The sequence below is a fragment of the Solanum verrucosum genome, unplaced genomic scaffold (assembly GCF_900185275.1).
Source record: "Solanum verrucosum unplaced genomic scaffold, falcon-dt-bn FXZP01000252.1, whole genome shotgun sequence".
Taxonomy (NCBI): Eukaryota; Viridiplantae; Streptophyta; class Magnoliopsida; order Solanales; family Solanaceae; genus Solanum; species Solanum verrucosum.
The window spans coordinates 5,306,095-5,325,775 of record NW_026019988.1 but is presented as its reverse complement, the minus strand read 5'-3'; the positions used below and the strand labels follow the sequence as shown (position 1 = coordinate 5,325,775).

Genomic DNA, 19,681 nt, shown 5'->3' with positions numbered 1-19,681 from the left:
GGGGGAGGGGGGGGCTGATAGGGGGTGGGTGGGTGGGTCGAGGGTAAGGGTGAAAAAATGAAATTTTGAAGTCGAAATTTTTTTTTAAAAACAAACTTAAACTTTTTTTTTTTGGGGGGGGGCTGGTAGGGGGTGGGTAGGTGGGTGGGGGGGATCGAGGGTAGGGGTGAAAAAATGAAATTTTGAAGTCGAAAATATTTTTTAAAAACAAACTTAAACTTTTTTTTTTTTTTTTTTGGGGGGGGGGGGGGCTGGTAGAGGGTGGGTGGGTGGGTGGGGGGTCAAGGGTAGGGGTGAAAAAATGAAATTTTGAAGTCGAAAATATTTTTTAAAAACAAACTTAAAACTTTTTTTTTTTTTTTTTGGGGGGGGGGGGTGGGGGGGCTGGTAGAGGGTGGGTGGGTGGGTGGGGGGTCAAGGGTAGGGGTGAAAAAATGAAATTTTGAAGTCGAAAATATTTTTTAAAAATAAAACTTAAAATTTTTTTTTGGGAGGTGGGGGGGGCTGGTAGGGGGTGGGGTGGGGTCGAGGTTAGGGGTGAAAAAATGAAATAATATATTTTAAAAACAAACTTAAATTTTTTTCTTTTGGAAGGGGGTGGGGGCTGATAAGGGCTGGGGGGGGCGAGGGTAGGGGGTGGGGGGTAAAAAATAAAAAATTGAAATTAGAAATATCTTTTAAAAACAACTTTTAATATATTTTTGGGAGGGGTGGTGGTAGGGCGTGGGAGTAGAGTGAGGGTGGGGTAAAATATTGAATTTAAAAACAAACTTAAATTTTTTATTTTTTTGGGGGGGTGGGGGTTGGTTTGAGTGTAGGGACAAAATAAATTGATTTTTTCAACATTTTTTTTTTTAATTGGAAGTTGGAAGAGAGTTTGGAAAATGTTTTCCTTAAGTTTTGAAGGGAAGTTATTTTCCTTAAATTTGAGGAAAATGAGTTGATTTGGAAAACATTTAACCCAACCAAACATGAGAAAATTGGAAAACATTTTCCGGAAAATGTTTTCCTTCATACCAAACACACCCTAAGTCATGCACTCTTTGAATAGGAATCCAAAAGCCTAGAAGTACTCTTCTTTGAATACATGCATTATGTTGTCTTAGGTGATTCCATCTCGGTCCAAGTCTCGAAGGAGAAGTTACCCAGTATCTGTGTTGATGAGAGGTACGCCTAAATCGATCCGAGCCACAATAAATAAAAAACCCTCTTTATTCTTGTTGATACAATCCAGTTGTATATTCACCATGAATGCATATGTATGGAGATATAAATCTATTCTATTGTTCATTTAACCATAGGTTATTCAAAAGGTAATTGTGTAAGTATCAAGGAAAAACTAAAAACATTTAGGACCAAAAAAGAACTCTTTAAGAGCAAACATCAAAAGGTTTTGCTGTACAAAAGCATGCAAAATATAGACAATCTTTAATACAAGCACCACATTTTTGGACAAGAGATGTGACAAAACTATAATACTGGAACAGATTCCATATTCATTTACTGAACTGCTCTATACAGAATGCTCTTTTAAAAAAAAAAACGAACGGAGTTGAACCAGAAGGCTGTCATCAACTAGTTGTAGGAACTCAATCATGTAGCAACTGTATCAGCAACGGCAGAGGAGAGGATAGTGCATCGAGCATAGCTGTGGTTTACCGTTTGGGTTCATTAAACGTCTTACCCTCGAAGAATTCACCCAGCATACGGTCAAGATCTTCAGCTGAATATCTGATGTACTTTTGGGCGTTTTTACCACTCTCAACCAAAGGCCTGTCACGCAGGAAAAGAAAGCATTTTACATCATCTCAACTTTCATAAGGAAAGCACTCCTTATGTTCCATTTTATCTGACTTAACTATTACGGGAGTCAAAACTGTTTAAATGATTTCTTCAACCATCTTTTACACATTCGTGATCTATATTACTCTATGTACTTTCTGTGTAAATTTTATTCGGGAAAGTGTAAAGAATGGATTTTTACCGGATCAGAAGGTTATATTCTTCTACTAATGCAACTTACTTAGATAAAGAAACAAACGAACTGTTTCTTCTTCAAATATTTGAAACATTTCAAGTGACCAAAGAACTTTCTAGCTACATCGTGTTGGAGTTCACAGAAAACAAGCATGCAAGAGAGAAATGATAGCAAAATCAAATTAAACATACCCAAAGCGTTTAATGAAAGATCTGTATGCAGGCAGCAAAACTTCAGCAACCGCAAGCCTCAATGACTCTCTCAACTCAGTATCTGGAACAGCCCATTGAGATTGCCTTTGATGAAGCTCTTCAAACTGCGCATTGAACATCTTGAACCTGATAAAGAGTAACAAGAAGTTTTCATACCAGAAACAAGATTAGATCATGACTGTCAATAGAAGTTCATAAAATAATTAACCTGAGAACCTACCTTTCTTTTACAGTGGATCTTGAAACTCCACTGCTATTTTGTCCATCTACACCACTAGAACTACTGCCTCCAGATGATGTTAGCCCTTGAATCGATAGACATTGAAGGATCTACTCAAGAATAAAACAAGGTATTGATTAGGACAATCATAGGCCAATTTCATATTTTATGTAAACTGTGATCATGCTCATGGCAACACATAATTCCACCATCTGGAAAAAATTAGACAGCTCAAAAAGAGCAAGAAATTTGCACGAAATTTGGATTAAAGAGGCTACTACAATTTCTTTAACAAGTGAAAGCAAGGCAATCATCACTCTAACTGAGACCATAATCATAGACAAAAAATGAAGAAGTGAAAAACAGCATAATCAGAAAGACTAATGCCCATTAAAATTATCACCAGAAAAAACAATCCTTTATGGTACTGAAATTAACTTGACCTTGACTTGGAGAAGCTCTAATATGATTAACTTAGTTCAAAAATTAAGATTTGAATTCGTCCCCTTCCTTCCTTAACCCCTCTACCTCCACCCCCTATACAAAAAAAATCCCATTTTCTTGAGGCAGAGAATGGGAAGGAGGGTAAAGCGAGATGAGAAATACCTTCGCCCAAGCAATTCTTTTATATTGATTTGCATGTTGCTGTACAACTCTCCGGTGTCTTTGCACCCAGTCATCCCCTAATAAGTCTTTGGCTTCAGACCTAAAAGCAACAAACGATAAGCACCCTAACATAAAGTAATACATACAATAACCTTTGAGGTCTTCACCCCGATGTATATTAGTTCAACAAACCTGCGGACAGATCTGACCATATAGTGAATATTGTTCATAAGGAACAAGTGAGTCAGAGCAGAATCCTTATACTGCTTAGATTTTCCATCCAAATTGGTTTGAAGAGCCTGCATTATACGCATTGTAACAGCAGCTAGCTGAGAATTCGAATCTCCTCCATTTTCAAATTCTTGGAATAGTTGTTTCAATGTTGATTGATAGCTGGAAAAAAATGTGCAATTTGTCAAGGCAATTATATCAACAAAGACTGACAGTTTATCTACAAGGTGTTCCTTTCCATAAGAAGAAAATATAGAGGATTCCAGTGGTTGATTCCAACTGATTTGGAAGAAGCTTAGTTGATTGATATCACCTCATTCCATATACCCTTTTCAGTCTCCAGAACTTTTGCATAATATAGACCTAAAACCTACGAAGTCCGCAATTCTCTTGGAATAAATTATAGGAATCGATTACCCTGATAGTACACAGTAATTGCCCAATTAGTATAAATCTTTCTCAAATCTGACATTATTAATCTCCCTGACCAATTAACTCAACTCCTATCTCATTTGATTACCTGAGATCTGAATTATGCAACTCCACTGACTCAGGAACTTATGACTATTGTAAGGCAACTGTTCCCCAAGCTTTACAATATGCCACTGCCACAGTCATCCTCCAATTTCCACTAGTAGCACCTCTCATCTGACAATGCCTATTAATCACTGAGCTTGAACACCAAGCTTATTTATCTTCAGGTGTCTCCTTTTGCTAAATAAATTTTCCCCCATATGTAAGGTGTAAACTGAATGCAACTTAAAGCTATGAAGTAGAAACAATTTAGACATAACTCAATCTATCCACACTAACGGGTATATCAGGTGAGTAGCAAAGTATAAAAAATGGAAAAAATAATAATGTGCTAATTGTTTATTCTCTCTGTGCTTAGCACTAACATGGCAGCAGCATGAGGGACAAGACTACAAACTCCATTTGTTTCTCATAACATAAATGTTAAGTGAAGTTCAGGTCTAGAGGACGATCAAAATGCAGAGAGAGAGAGAGATTGAGAGGGATGCAAAGAGCTCAACCTGTGCTCTCTGAATTGAAACAATTGAATAAATGAAAATGTGTGTGCGTGTGTGTGGTGGTGGGGGGGGGGGAATCTTTGAATGAAAAATGTTCTACTTAACCAGAAACGTCTTCTCTTTTATTTTTTTGGTTTCCCACCCAGTACCCGCATTAGGGCCCGACTAAATCCAGATTCAGCATTGCAGGGCCCATTTCTGAGGGCAGCGCTCCCTACAGAACTTTTTCCATTCCCAGTGCCCCGAACCCGAGACCTCTAGTTAAGGATGGAAGGATCCCAACCATCCCACCACAACCCATGTTGGTAACCAGCAATCTCTACCACTAATAGATCAGTTACCACTAACCACCTAGCTTAACCACCTAACTAACTTCTTAAATTAACAAGGACTACTTGCTGCTATTTACAAGGCATCACAAATATAGGTATAAGCAGATACAACTGGCTGTCATTATAGCATTCCTCATCTACAAGAATAAAGATCCCCACAGCTTCACTGTTACTTACATTCGAACTCTGAACAAACAAAACAAAAACATTCTGCAACCTTGCAGTCGAGCAAAATTTGGTTTAAGGTCTTTCCTAAAATATATGTTAATCCAGTTGGTATGTGAATCCTCAAAACCTTAAAGACTCTTCACGTTAACCCTTGTGCCCAAATTTGTGGTTAGTGTTATACAATTCTCTATTTATGAATCTTGAGGCCCAAGTCCCAACATAGCTGCGACAGTTCTTAGTCTAAGAAGTTACAACAAACTAGTTCCTTTGTGTTTCTTTATTGTATCATGTATATGATGGAACTTATTTATCCACCCTCAAAGCTGAAAAACAAAAGAAATCCAGAGCTTATCCAGAAACCATGGCAATTAGAGTAATTTTTATCTACAGTTCGCTAGCACAAATGTTCATATTATGGCACATTAAGGAGTCCTTGGGACACCCCGCTTGATGGTAATCATACAATTTAGTGAGGAAGACGTGGTAAACCAGTAATATCCCCTTGGAAGAAGGAAGCTATTATCTGACATAGTTTTCATGCATAAATGGAAGAAAAAAAACACATTATGTAGTTGAGTGAACTTACTCAAACAGGAACTTCACATAATTAATCACATAGCTGGTCAAGGGATGGACAGTTCCATCTGAGACGGCAGTTTTGGTTGCATCTTTTTCAACTGCTTCTTCAAAATCACCAAAGGTTTCTTGGGCTGTCTGGGCAAGTTGCTTTGTCAAACCAAAGGCAGATTCCCTAATTTCATTGCAAGCTTTACCTATGAAAAGTGATTCAATCTGCAGAAAGACGCAATATCTCCATCTTATATGCAGACCAGAAGGCTAGAGAAAGATTCTACGAACTCCTTAGTTTTATTTTTTGGGTAGGTTCTACAAAATCCTTAGTTGTAGAGCTCAAACTATACATTGTTAGTATATAAACCATGAAATTTGTATAACGGTCGTCTGTTTGCTCTTTTCCGGTATTCCATGTAGGCATAATATAATGAATCAAATGCTTGTTTGCTAGTATGTCTCATACCTCTGAATGAAGTTCCCGCATTATTTCATACATATCTAGAAGCACAAATAACTTCTCAGGTGATCTTTTGCTCTTTGCAATTGCATCACCAAAACTAAGCAACACAGCAACACTTGCAGTAGTTACTTCAGCAAAACATTGGTCATTGAGTGAATCAAATCCTTCAAGAATTTGATCACACACCTTACGTTCACCAGCAAATAACAATTTGACCTGTTCAATTGACCATAAGAAAGTCAAAGGCAAGCTTTAATCTACTTCCAGAGTCATTAGAGAAAACTTACAGCAATTCGCATAAAATGAATCCAATTTCCAATTTTAGCTTCCAGAACTTCCCATTGCATCTTCTGAACATCATCTTTGCTAAGTTTTTCCACTCCTAAATTGCGAAGACTTTCTTCCAGTACGGGAGAACGTGTATCCCTATTGATACATTTATAAATCAAAAGAATAAGAAAAGGAATGAAATGAAATGAGGAAAGGAATCTATAGCACTTCAAAACACATCGTTGCAATGTGCGTGTAAAATTTACCAAGAAACTACTACTTATGCTAAACAATAAGAGCACAGCCAAGAAATTTGTCCTGAAGTCACAGATTTACACTCCTCACCTCGGTCTCTCTATATGTAAATAAAAGAGTTCACTGAATGAAAAGGTACTTAAACCACAACTACTTATTTCCTTCTACTCTTCTATTCCAGGGGGTTTCAATATGAACAAAGTTGAAGCAACTAAAAGGTCTTCCATCTTGCCAGAAAAGGGCATCATAGTATTTCACCTTTGAACTCCAAGTTAAAGGTGGAATGAGTTATATTATAAAACTTGAGGTCGTAACAACACAGATTTACCAACTGACTTAGACTATTTGAGATTTCGAGCAAGACTGAATATTAAGGAGCTCTTTCGCTCACACACAATTGTTTTCAGTCAGCTTGTCTCCTTTTATTCCAGTCATCCTCGTAAACCAAAAGTGAGCTTCCTGGAGACTCCACCACCACCCATGTATGCACTATTTCGTTTGCTTTCTGCTGAGTTCTATAGAGTATTTAGATGTCAATGAGTAATTAAATCTTCAACCTGGCAAATAGTTTTCATTTCATACCTAAGAATGAAATGGGCCATTTGGCTTGAGAAACTGTTGAAGTTCAAGCCTTGAGTTTAGCAGTTTCTAGACATGTCCAGGATTATCTTGCTTTGACAAGACAGTACACAGCCCTAAAATATCCCGAATAGGAATGAGAATGAAAAGATGCACAATGTACATGGTATTGTATTCTACACATAAAAAAAAAGCATCTTTACTGCTCTTGTTCTTGTTACTCCAGCATAAGAATATTAAAAGCCATAATAACCACATTGATGAACAACCCATTATTTACTGTATGGGACATTTAAACTTCTGCAACAAGCAGAAACTGTATCAACTATATATGAGTTCAACTCCAGACACTGACAAAGCATGTCAGGCAGTTACCTCATCTTAAGCTTCACCTATTCTCTGCATGAACTGATTAATAGAGAGAAAAACTTCAGCTTTTAGCCCAGTAGATTGATTTTTTCTCCTGGATATTATACAATGAGTAAACATTGTCTGTACAAGATCACATAGTTCATAGTTAAAAACAGATATTTACCTGTATATTTTTACAAATTGTTGTTGGTGGCCAGCTTGAACCATCTGTTGGGCTAAATCATGTAGTAAAGGCAGGATCCTTGGAGGTATAAGGGTTGGCGGTGTGAAGACAGCGTTTTCTGCACCATTTTGCTCAGCATTACTATTGGACAGATGACTCTTACCACTAGAGTCCTGGTGTCCAGGTGATGATGGTGGTCGCATTGAATTTGGCAGACACTCAAACAGCCGGTCAGGTTCAATGGGTTTACTGAAAATGTTAAATTCAGATTTAGTCAAAAAGCTCCATTGGAAGGTCATATAGCAGTATAAGGATGCATTTCTACTTCAATTCTGAACCCTCCATTGGAGTACTGAAGGTTAAGAACATCGGCAAGACATAGGATTTTATAACTGATAGCAGAACAAGGACACTCCTCACAAAAAGTGCCTCGAATCTCAATCCCAAAAATAGTACTACAGCATAATCACAATTTACAACCCACATAAAGGCTAACTTAAAGAGACTGAAACAACCATTTTAAATTCCTTATAGGCTTTTTATTATTTTATAAGGATTCAATTATTTGATGGCTATACTTCACCAATCTTTACCAGAAAGATAGGAGAAAACTACAATTCCAATCAATGTTGATACTTGAATCACAAAACAATCATAAAATTACAAATAGGTTTCCACAGAAGTCCTGCCGTGAATGAATTTACATGAAAAATATCTAGAAAACAAGATAAGAATGAACTATAGAGTACAGAACAAGGTTTCAAGTCTACAAAAAGAATATGATGAAAACAGTAAAAATGTCAGCAAACCTATAAGATAACAAGAGCTGCTTAAACTCCTCTTCAAGCTTTGAAATAGCCTTGGTCAGCAAACTTTTAGCATGATTGAGCACTCCATCACTACTTTTGAAGCTTTTGTTGTTGCTGAAGAAGCGAATATTGTCTCTCAGCTGGTCAATTGCTTGAAGATAACTTTCCAGGTCCTCATGTGGCCCTTTAAGTATTTTAATTTCTGCCTAAAATGAGGTACCATTATTAAGAAGTTCTAATTAAAGTACTGTGCATTTAAGAGAGACCAACTTAAGTGATAAAATTATCACAAAGAAAACAAGGATACATTGCACCTAATAAAGACAAAAAAAAAAGACTACAATTTTGCAATGGGATTTTTTTTCACTTTCTCCGGCGAACTCAAATTCAAGTCTGGTCACTTCTCCGGCGAATTTAAATTCAAAAACAATTTATTAGCACAAGCAATGAAAATAACTAACAATGGGAGAATTCAAATTCAAACCCTTGTGCTACCAAAACATCTTGGTTGGTGGTCTAGTGTCTCTACCTATTGATTGTCCTCTTCCTCTAAAGAAGTTTATACGAGTTGTTCCCCTTGAACCTTGAAATTTTGGGACTACAAATGCCATTGTAAGGGTGTGTTTGTTCAAATTTACTCATCATTATCCTGTCTCATCTCAAAGCATTTACAAACGGTGTGCATGCAGGGAAAGGAAGTTTCCCCAACATCACAATGAGCCTAAACTCTAATATCATGAAGAAATTCAAAAAGGAAATGGATACTGAAAGTTAGGCTTTCCTGTACTCTCCTGCATTCATGTACAAGGTGTATAATTATGCACAACTAGGGATGGCAAATGGGGCAGGGAGGGGTGAACCCGCATTAACCCGCAAGGACTTTGACCCGCCCCGCATAGCATAAATTTTTGTTTTTTCCCCACCCTCATAGCTCCAACATTCTTCTGCTTCTAACATTATATAGGGACAAAACCACTTTTATTTTCATAAATTCATGACAAAAATGAACATCTCCTGCACTTTGAGAAGACAATTGATGAGAAAAAAAAAATCTAAGTTGCTCGGACTCGCCAAAATGTTGCCGCACCCATGTCGGATCCTTCAAAAATACACTATTTTGGAGGATACGACATGCACCTGTCGACATTTTTGAAGAGTCCGAGCAACATAGAAAAAAATTCATCCCATCAAAGCACCGCTTACATCCCTTGAGCTTTGAGAAGGAGACAGTAGCTGAGTGTTATTCCATTCTAGGAAGAACAATGTTTGCCCCCAAAACCATATACTAGGAACTCTCTCCTAAAATTCCCATTTGGGATATTCACTGCCCAAACCAGTATTCAAACAAATTTGAAGCCTAAAAACAACCCGCGTACCCGCCCCGCATGTTTTTTCCAAAAACATTTTAAACCCACCTCCGCAAAAGCTCTAACCCGTACTGCCCCACAAATACTATAACCCACCCCACCCCACAAGCGTCCCGCCCCATTGCCATCCCTATGCACTATACAAATAGTACCCCTGTCAGGTTTTCTAGGAAGATTATACTCATTTCTACCTGTTTGTATACATCTGAAACATATCACATAGATATTGGAGGAGAGTTTCGGTTTATCTTGAACACCAGTCAAACGTGAAGAGCCATCAGGTGGGTTGGAGTCTTTATCTCTAACAAAGATCACCATAACTCCTATTCTGCTAAATACAAGTACTCTTTGCTACTAAGCCCATGTTTAATTAAGGAAACTAAAAGGAGTATCTCTATCAGATCTAAGCAAATTAACAACATAACAAACATTAGAGGCTAGAGCAACCTGACGAGAAATATCAAATTGGGACAGTATAACCTCAGCAGCCTTTAAAGCCTTGTCAATGTTTCCATGAACCGTCCTAATAGCATGAGTCCTTATCTATAAAGAACAAATTGAGTACCAGTCAAGAAATGAACCAAAACAGAAATGATATAAATTAGCAAGTGCAGCCCAAAATTAGATCAGGAAAAAAAAATATTGAAAAGGAAAGAGTATGCCTAAAATAGAAACAAGAAATTAAAAAAATCCAAGAATTGAAAAGGAAAGAGTATGCCTAAAATGGAAACAAGAAATTAAACAAATCCAAGAATTGTATCACTTCAACATTCAACAAAAATCACCTAGTTTCCTAAATTGTCCCCTTTTTCTCTAATAAGCTCTATAAATTCAAATTAAAATGACCCCTTTCTTTCCCTTTCTCTTTTCTCCCACATTTATGCTAAACCGACGCAAAATCACGATTTGAACTTTGTGGATTCAAAATACCATAACTACTGACCATTTCAGTAATTGGATTAAAAACTTAATATTCGTACATATTTAGTAGATCTCTTAATACTTATACAGGGTTTGAGGCAAAACAACTGGGTTAGGCCGAACCTGTAACTTCTATTGTGCATCCATCCCTAATGCTACCATAGTGTCTGAGCTAATATTTGATCATATTTAGTAGATTCTGTAACATATATATACAGTGTAACATATATATACAGTGTAAGGCAAAACAATTCAGTCAGGCCGAACCCGTAACTTCTTCTCTTTTTTCTTGATGCAGTAAGTGAGATTCCATCAAAGCATCCAGTAGATGCAAAGATACAAAAAGGGGATCTGTCAACTCAGAAAGAACAAAAGGCTTATAGAGCTTAGGAGCGAACAAAATCCATGTGGTGATCAAAGTTATTTACATGTGAACAGTTAGCCCAGCTAAAAAGGTTAACCAAACAACTAGCCTCAAGTTTCCAATTGGAGTTGAAACTCCATCGAAAAATCTCCAGTTTCTTTCATTCCAAATACACCAAAAAATACAGGCTGGGGTCTGTATCCATCCCAAATGCTAACATGGTGTCTGAGCTAAGATTTGTTCATATTTAGTAGATTCCGTAACATATATACACGAAAAAGGCAGCCCAACGCACTACATTCCCCCTATGCACGTGTCTAGGAATTGGACAGACCACAAGGGTTTATTGTACACTGCCTTAACCTGCATTGCTGCAAGAGGCAAAACAATTGGGTTAGGCCAAACCCATAACTTCTTAAAAGGACAGCTCAGTGCACTAAGCTCTAGCTATGTGCGGCTTCTAGGAAAGGAATGAACCCCAAGGATCTATTGTACACAGCCTTACCCTGCATTTCTGCAAGAGGCAAAATGCTAACATGAAATCCGAACTAGCTTGCTCACACCTCAACTCGAATTATCTATCAAAACAATCAGCTGCTACATTATCAGGCAAATCTATCGAAACCCAAGATCTTCACGTTATGACTCTACAACACACCAAACTCTTCATAGATCAAAATTTTCAGAACATGGGTTATCATCCATTTGATACAAAAAGTAAAATCAGAACCTGGGTAGGACGCATAGCAGTTTCAAGAGCAGAAAGACGATGATCAAAGGAACCCAAAATGTTCACAACATTGTCAGTAATAGACTGACTCTTCTGCAATGAATCTCTCATCATTCTTGCTCTTTCACTCAGCATATCAACACCACTCACTACCCCTCCAACCCCACCTGAGTTTCTTGAAATACTCATCTTCCAAAATTGAGTTTTGCTGAGATTTTGCAGGGAACAAGGAAGATTTGGGAGAAAAAAATGGTGGAAATTGAGGGAAGGAGGTTAAGGGGGGGTGGGGTGTGATGACGATGAAAGGGGTCCAATATTTGTTGACAATGGTGGACTCATGTTTTATTTATTTTTTACTCAAAAGTGTATTTTTTTTTCTTTTGTTTTTCTATAATGGTCAATTTGAAATGGAAAAAAATATTATTATAGGGGAATGTTTCTCTTGTTTTTTTTTTCTCGGCTTTATTCGATGTGTATCGAAAATAATGATGTGCGTTCAGTCTATTCTCTTTATATTTCACTTATAAATTCATATTGGATATGTTTTTATTGTTATAATGTGTGTCAAAATATCTATAACATGTTAAATCTTACGACATAAATCTTGTTTATATCTATTCATGTCTGTTTTGGCTAATTTGATGTGATTTTTCTTTCAGAAGTGATATTTTGGCCTTACTCCATCATTTCAGTATAGATAGATATTTTGCGTACAGTCTATTCTCTTTATATTTCACTTATAAATTCATATTGGATATGTTCTTACTATGTATGTCGAAATTTCTTTGACGTGTTTAAATTTTACAGCACAAATATTGCTTATATCTATTCATTTCTGTTTTGGCTAATTCAATGTGATTTTTCTTTCAGAAGTGATATTTTGACCTTACTCTATCATTTCAGTATAGTATAGATATTTTTAAAACGTGTTTATGAATAGACTTTGAACAGACGAAGATCATAAAGAGGATAAGAGCATTTTGTAATGGAGGTTTACACAATTTATTTTTAATTTTAATGTAATCTTGTTTGAAATATAATAATTCTAAATATCTTTGAGTTCATGAAACTCACATATTTTACATATAAAAAATATCAATAAAGAGTAAAAGATTTGTATTAAAATCCTATCTGATTTATTTGTTTCCACAATCAATTTGGAATTGATCAAAATTCTAGAAATAAAAAAAAATAGACATGTTTCTTAAATTAATCATTCTTAATTTGCTTTATTTGTTCTTAATTATGCCCTTAAATCAAGTACTTAAAAGAGAAGTTTAATAATGATAATGAACGTATGTTAAACTTATACCAAACTGAATTAAATCACAAAGCACATCAATTTTATAATAATCAACTTGAAAAAAATCATTTCAAACATTAAGTATGAAACATTACTCGAAAATGTTAACGAACATAGAATATTAATGAATGCATATTTTAAAATATCAGAAAATTAAAATTAAATAAGGTGATTTTATTATACCAAGTAGCTAGAAGCCTAGAAGGGGGGAAGGGAATAAAATTGACACATGATAGCAACATCACTAATAATTAAAAAATCAAGATAAAAACATAATTATGTTACACTAAATCAAAAAAAGAAAAGAATTAGACTAACACATTAGGAGCAAAACTTTCAACCTCTAAATTTTAATATTATTAATCCTGCCACACAATTACAGAAAAAAAGTTTTGTATAATATATAAATTATAAGAAATATATGATTATTTACCAATCGAAACCTAAGAAAGAAAAATATGTGTAAAAAAAAAAGGCGAACAAAGAGATATGCTTTGTTTCACAATATTTTGCTTATCATTTGCACTAAATCATTGTCTTATTGGAGTTTAGTGATAAAAAAAAAAAGCTAAAATAAAATAAACTAATTTTATGACATGAGCTGCAAGATTATCTACTGAAAAAAGCTAAAATGAGGCAATTTTGTTACACAAAAAAAAAGGAATAAAATTGACACATAAGGAGCAAAATCTTCTACTTCTAGATTACAATATAATCCCATTACACAAATATAAAATACGAGGTTTATATAATATATAAAAAGTTACAAGAGGTAGATATATGTAAGTTACAAGTCGAAACCTCATAGAGAAAGAATGTGTAAAAAGAAAGGCGAACAAAGAGATAAGTTTTGTTCCACTACATTTTACTTATCCTTTGCACCAAATCCTTCTCTAACTGCATTCTAAGCTCATAATAAGCACCAATTTGTGACCATCACACCAATTTTTTTTCTCACTTTGTAAACACAACCAAGCAAGTAAGCCAAAGGTAGTTCTCTAACTTTATGTACAAGAGACACCACCAAATAGCAACATAATTTTGTTTATTGTGAGAGGGCTTTGGCATGGGCCCTAGCCTCTTCCTGCTTCAGCCTTCGAAGTTTTTGAGTTCCTACAATAACCTAAATATAATATTTCGAACTTGCCTGCAGAATCAAATAAACAACATGTCAATCACATCTTAGATCAATATTATCATAAATAAAGAAAATTTATTCAGCGAAAAAATCATGTAGATATTAAGTCATGCAGTGACGGATCTAAAATTTTAAATTATGTAGTAGCTCAAGTGATCTATTTGTATGCACTAGTTTTCTACCTAAGAATTAAGTAAAATTTAGGTCGGAAAATAAAGGGCTCCGTACTTGAGCATCCAACAAGGTGAATGTAGGTCCATTAACCTAATAGTGTGGTCTAATTTTTGATGAATTGAGTTCTGAACCATGAAGCTTTTAGTTCAAATTATAGTAAAAGTAAAAATGCGTTGATTTCTTCTCATATGTCTCTGTCTTATAGATAGACTCAGCGATACTTATGGTAATTAGAGGTAGGAAATACAAGTGGTACAAATTGCATTCTATATGCATGTAAGCTGACTTAGACAACATAATTACTAAAAAAGAAAAATAGGATAATTTACACGTTTCAGTTATACCATATAAAAAAAATGGATATTGTTGTGAATGGTAATTTTGGGGATCCATAAAAAATTAAAAGAAAAAAATAATCAAATGAATCAATAATTAGAAAACAAAATGCCAATAAAGAACGATATATATGTATTAATACTAGTATTTTTGTAGCAATTCTAATACAAAATATTATTATTATTATTTTAAAAAAACATACCTTTAATCCCGGAAAATGACCTTGTCCGCGATATCCATCAAAGGTTTCAAACAATCCGGTGAGAATTTTCTTGCAAACATATGAGAATACGTAGAATTTGATTCCCGAAGCTTATAAATAAGCTCCGATGAAATTTTTGCAGGAAAATAAGTACGTGGGTGTCCATCGACACTCTCCGTCCAATTGACACGTGTCAAAGTATATTGTGTGCACCCTTGAGGGTCCTCCATTGACAAAAGTGTAGGAAAATAATGTTCCTCCGGGTAACATGAATCCTCATTTAAACAAGTCATTCTAAATTTCCTCCATAATCTCCTATCTCTGATCACTACCAATGCATGTCTTCGTGTGAGGACAAAGAATTGTGACCCAAACCGGAACCGATCGAATGGTACCTCGGGTAGCATTGCACTCTCGCCACGTGCCACGTAACGGTCCCACATGTACGACTCGTTCGATAGTATTTGAATAAAGCTACGATATTCAGGGAATTGAGATCGAAAGAGAGAGTTGTAAATGAAGTTGAATGAATGTAAAGGGATACAATGTTGTGATACAAGGGCAAAATAGGAATTTAACGGGTCGTCTAGGAGGGCGGTCGCCATAAGGCGGCGAGCGGCTGATATTAAGGTAGGGGATGCACGTTGTGTTCGCTTAGACGCGATGAAGCGGCCCTTGAAGACGCGTTCGCTAGGTGGGGTAATCTTGGATGATGGATCTGCATGGATGTAAATGTTGAAAAGATCATCATGATTGGCGAAAAACCGATCCCATAACGGGGCAAAATGGAGATCAGTGTTGGTAAGAAAGAGAAACGCGATCTTCATACGGGGATTGGTGGTGCCAAGTCGTGAGATGGCACCACCGTTCACGTCAATAGAAGCTAGGGTTGCACGACGAAACAAAGCAAGATCATCAAGTTCATCAGGGATCGAGATCTCAACGTGTTTAGGTGGAAAGATTTGTGGCGCGAAAAGGAAAAGGAGAGGGAATGATAACAAAAGTGCAAAGGATATAACAAAGGGTGTATTAAACATAGCCACCCTTTAGGTAAAACATAACAATTATAGGGGAAAATAACTAAAAGGAAATTAAAGATAGATATAAGAAGATGATTAATTAATTTGAATGTGTTATTTACAATGTGATTGAAGGATTTGGTCACAAGGAGGAATTGTAAATGTTATTCCCAAATTCTAAAGGGAACAAAGAGGAGGAAGGAAGAAGCAAAATTAAAATTGGATTTTTGTGGATAATGAAGAAAATTAGAGAATGATGCCATGATAATTCACAAAAAGGAAAGGTGATGATGGTCTTATCAAGGTAGTTGGGATCGTGTCTAAATTCCTATTCTTTAGGTGGACATGGTAGGATGTGAGTTATTTTAGGAAACAAACACACTCTAGAAATAGAAATCAAAACTTCTATTCAACAAATAACAATTCTATATATATATATATATATATATATATATATTACACATGCGATTTATATGAGTGACCTGATTCTATACTTTATTTTATGACTGATATTATAATGAACTTAAAATCTAGGATGAAAATTAGTATTGTTAGTCCCTCAGTTATTGATAATTATGATTTTAGTTCGTATGATATAGGATTAAGTATATTTGACCTTCAATTAAGTGAAACATATACGTTTTTGCTAACATTCACAAATTTACCATGATTACCAAATGTTTCACCACTTAATTACCTTACGTTAAGCTTGTATTACAAAAATTACATACCTAGTATAATTTCACGAGTGAGGTTTAGGGAGGATAAGGTGTATGTAGGACTAATTACCCTTATCTTTGTTGGGTAGAAATGGTATTTCCAATAGATCCTTAGCTCAAAAGAAAAGTATTTATCCCAGAATTGTAAGAAAATGTTAAACTTGTATTACTTCATATTTGACAACATTATAATTCTAAAAATAGTTCAAATATATAATAGGTATATAAAGAAGAAAAAAAATACTTCAATTAATTAGAGGTTAAATATGCTTTGTCAAATATTATAAAGACTAAAATTAAAATTTATCAATAATTTAAATATGCTTTGAATATCACAAGGATTAAAATAAAAAATTACTAATAATTAAGAGAGCCAAAATACTATTATACCTAAAATCTATAACAAATATTTCAACCTATGTTGATATATATGTTTTTGATTTATTTTATTTTAGAGTTTTAAAGAATTCAAATAATGGTCTCCACAGGAATAGCACTGCAGTATCAAAGGTTTGACCAAGTTAATTCTTAATTGGGTAAAATTTTGATTGCTATTTTTTCGTTGGTGCTCGACTATTTTAAATTATCTCGCATCAGACTCGGACGAATACACTTGTTATTAGATTGTTTTTTTAATTTTAGAGCTCTTAACTCAAAAATAATTTTTTTTATTCATTCCATTACAATTGTCCATAATACGATGTCACATAAATATATAAGTTTATAGTTACTTGTAATCCTTAACATACTGTTTTGTTAATAATTTGATATAAGTTTGTTCAACAACATTTAGCCTTTAAAGTTGTTATTTTTATTTTTTAGGAATTAATTTGGTTTAAATATCGTGATTGGTCTAACAACCTATTTGGGAAATTAAATCACGAGACATGAATGTTCATCAAATTAAAATCATGAAATAATGAGTCAATATTCAAATTACAACCATATAACCTAGCTACTAGCTAAAAGATTAATTCCAATTTCTTGACTTAACGGTCGATGACTCGACTATGCAATTGTCCTTTAAGTCATGTGACGTAAGGGATTCAAGTTATGAAACAACCTCTTGCAGATATACATATAAGTTTTTTTTTTATTTCACATAATAAACTTTTCTGATTCAATTTTTTCTCGAACTCTGCACATAGTAAAACCTTTAGTATATTTCACAAAGTAAAAACTCACAATATACTTGTTAATAAGCAGAATGAAGTGATAACTCAAAGACAATAAGCCAAAAGTAAACTGACCTACTATGAATTAACAACTTTAATAAGAACAAATATATCTTAGCTTATTTCACTACACATTCCTTACATTGAACTATGCACTCAAATGTCTCTATTGAAGTACATAACATGCATGCCTCAATAAAACACAAAAAACCTTCTACACAACTTATAGTAAATATAATCTAAGCAAAAATCAAATTACTAGGGGAAAATAGAAATCAAATCAAATCAAATATCATAATTAATTACGAGCAAAAATTCATATGACTTAAGCAATACAATCCACTAGAAGCGGAGCTAGATAAGGTCAAGGGGTTCATCTGGATCTCTTTCAATGAAAAATATATAGTTTATACATCATTAAAATTATATTTTTATATGTATAGTAGATGTTGAATTTCCTTGAACTTCTTTATATGTGTACTTTTTATATTTTAAACCTTTAAATAAAAATCTTAAATTCGTCACCCTATCACACAATGGCTGACACCATGATACAACAATTCCTACTTAGGATTCCCAACTATCATGGAGCTTTACTATGACACTGGACCACATAGTTAAGTTATTTTTGTCACTTGTCTCTTCTATATTATTACATACGGCAGTGGCGGACCGGAGCCAGAAATTTTATCAAGAGTAACCAAGAATAATGGTGGGTGACTATTAAAATAAAAACAAAAAAATATTGTGCTATTTGAGATTCAAACTCGAAACTCCTTCATTCAAATGGACACCTATTACCAATAGACCAAAGGCATATCTTTTGTTAAGGGTGTTCAATTTTAAATATATATATTCTTTAAATGTAGAATTTGATAAATATATACAACGTAATTTTCCGATGAAGGGTGTCCAACTAGCTCTAGCTACGCCCCTGAAGACAGGTCCGAGTAATCTCAATGACAATGCATTGATATTATGTTATATTGGTGGAATGTTGATCAGTCAAGAATAATTGTGTGTTAAGACAATGAAGGTAGAAGAATTTAATGGGAATGCATAAATGGATATGTAGTATACTAGAAGATACAAGATTAGAAGCAAAGATATACGACCTTCATGGTGAACGAGATGCGAAAAACAAAACTAATATGATTTAGGCATGTAAAATGGAAGAATACATATGCCACTGAGGAGGTGCGAAAGGTTGACGGTGATAGATTTGGGGAGAGGTAGAAGTGGACTGGATTTTTTTATGGAGAACGGTGATTATAGACACGACATGATACATTTTTAACTCACTGATATCATGACCTAGATACGAAAGTGGTTAATTAGTAGGTAGTCAGTCTTTCTCTCTTCTTACACTTTGTTTGAATGGTTGTTGCCCGTTGTATTGTTAGCTTAAGTACAATGTTTGTTTTGATTGTTACTTAACTTTTATTGTATTGTATCATCATTAGGTAACAATGAAAAAACTCATTTCGTGTAACGACAGATTTGGTGCGATCACATTGTTACCTTAATATTTTATTCTCATTTTGTCTTTATTTATTATTTGATAATTCTATTTTGTCATTTATTTTACCTTTTCATAGTAGTTCTACCCGTATCCTAGTTTTCTTGTAAGTTTATCATTCAAATTATAGATGTGTGACATTGTGTAATGCCGGAGAACGATACAACTTATCCAAATATTGTATTCATCAAAACAATATAATACGAGATAATACAACACAATACAATATGATACGATACATTATGGAATAATATGTAACAATCATCCAAACAAAGTGTTAGTGGTAGAACATGGTTCTAGTTTGAATATTTGTTTACTTATATGTACTATTATATAATCATTATACTTAAGTATTATCTTACTCTACGATTTTATTACTATTGTTATTTCTTTTGCTTTATTTATCTCTAATATTTTTTTATTGTGTATTCTATCAAGAACCTATCAAAAACAAC

General features: G+C 34.5%; 2 protein-coding genes across 3 annotated transcripts; both read right to left on the bottom strand.

The window, feature by feature from the left end:
* Positions 1-1,543: 1,543 nt before the first annotated feature.
* Positions 1,544-11,942, bottom strand: LOC125819089 (exocyst complex component EXO70A1-like). Of its 2 annotated transcripts, XM_049498604.1 has the most exons (13): positions 11,642-11,942; positions 10,074-10,169; positions 8,260-8,465; positions 7,451-7,699; positions 6,099-6,237; positions 5,815-6,027; positions 5,365-5,570; positions 3,209-3,409; positions 3,017-3,116; positions 2,411-2,520; positions 2,170-2,316; positions 1,685-1,773; positions 1,544-1,604 (listed from the first exon to the last, which is right to left on the bottom strand). In XM_049498604.1, exons 1-13 carry the CDS (start codon positions 11,828-11,830, stop codon positions 1,594-1,596), a joined length of 1,956 nt encoding a protein of 651 aa, XP_049354561.1. In that variant the 5' UTR covers positions 11,831-11,942; the 3' UTR covers positions 1,544-1,593. The 2 variants fall into 2 exon arrangements, with proteins under 2 accessions (XP_049354561.1, XP_049354560.1); XM_049498603.1 differs by lacking the exon at positions 1,544-1,604 and having other exon boundaries at positions 1,613-1,773.
* A 1,976-nt stretch (positions 11,943-13,918) lies between these two features.
* LOC125819106 (glycosyltransferase BC10-like) lies at positions 13,919-15,877 on the bottom strand. The gene is made up of 2 exons (XM_049498623.1): positions 14,795-15,877; positions 13,919-14,091 (listed from the first exon to the last, which is right to left on the bottom strand). The coding sequence occupies exon 1, from the start codon at positions 15,829-15,831 to the stop codon at positions 14,797-14,799; it is 1,035 nt and encodes a 344-aa protein (XP_049354580.1). The 5' UTR covers positions 15,832-15,877; the 3' UTR covers positions 13,919-14,091; positions 14,795-14,796.
* Positions 15,878-19,681: the final 3,804 nt, after the last annotated feature.

Coding starts and splice junctions, on each gene's coding strand:
- LOC125819089 (XM_049498603.1), bottom strand. CDS start 11,830: ATGAGTATTTCAAGAAACTCAGGTGGGGTTGGAGGGGTAGTGAGTGGT. Junction 7,700..8,259: donor CAGCTCTTGTTATCTTATAG/GTTTGCTGACAT, acceptor TAACATTTTCAG/TAAACCCATTGAACCTGACC. Junction 2,317..2,410: donor AGATCCACTGTAAAAGAAAG/GTAGGTTCTCAG, acceptor ACTCTTTATCAG/GTTCAAGATGTTCAATGCGC.
- LOC125819106 (XM_049498623.1), bottom strand. CDS start 15,831: ATGTTTAATACACCCTTTGTTATATCCTTTGCACTTTTGTTATCATTC.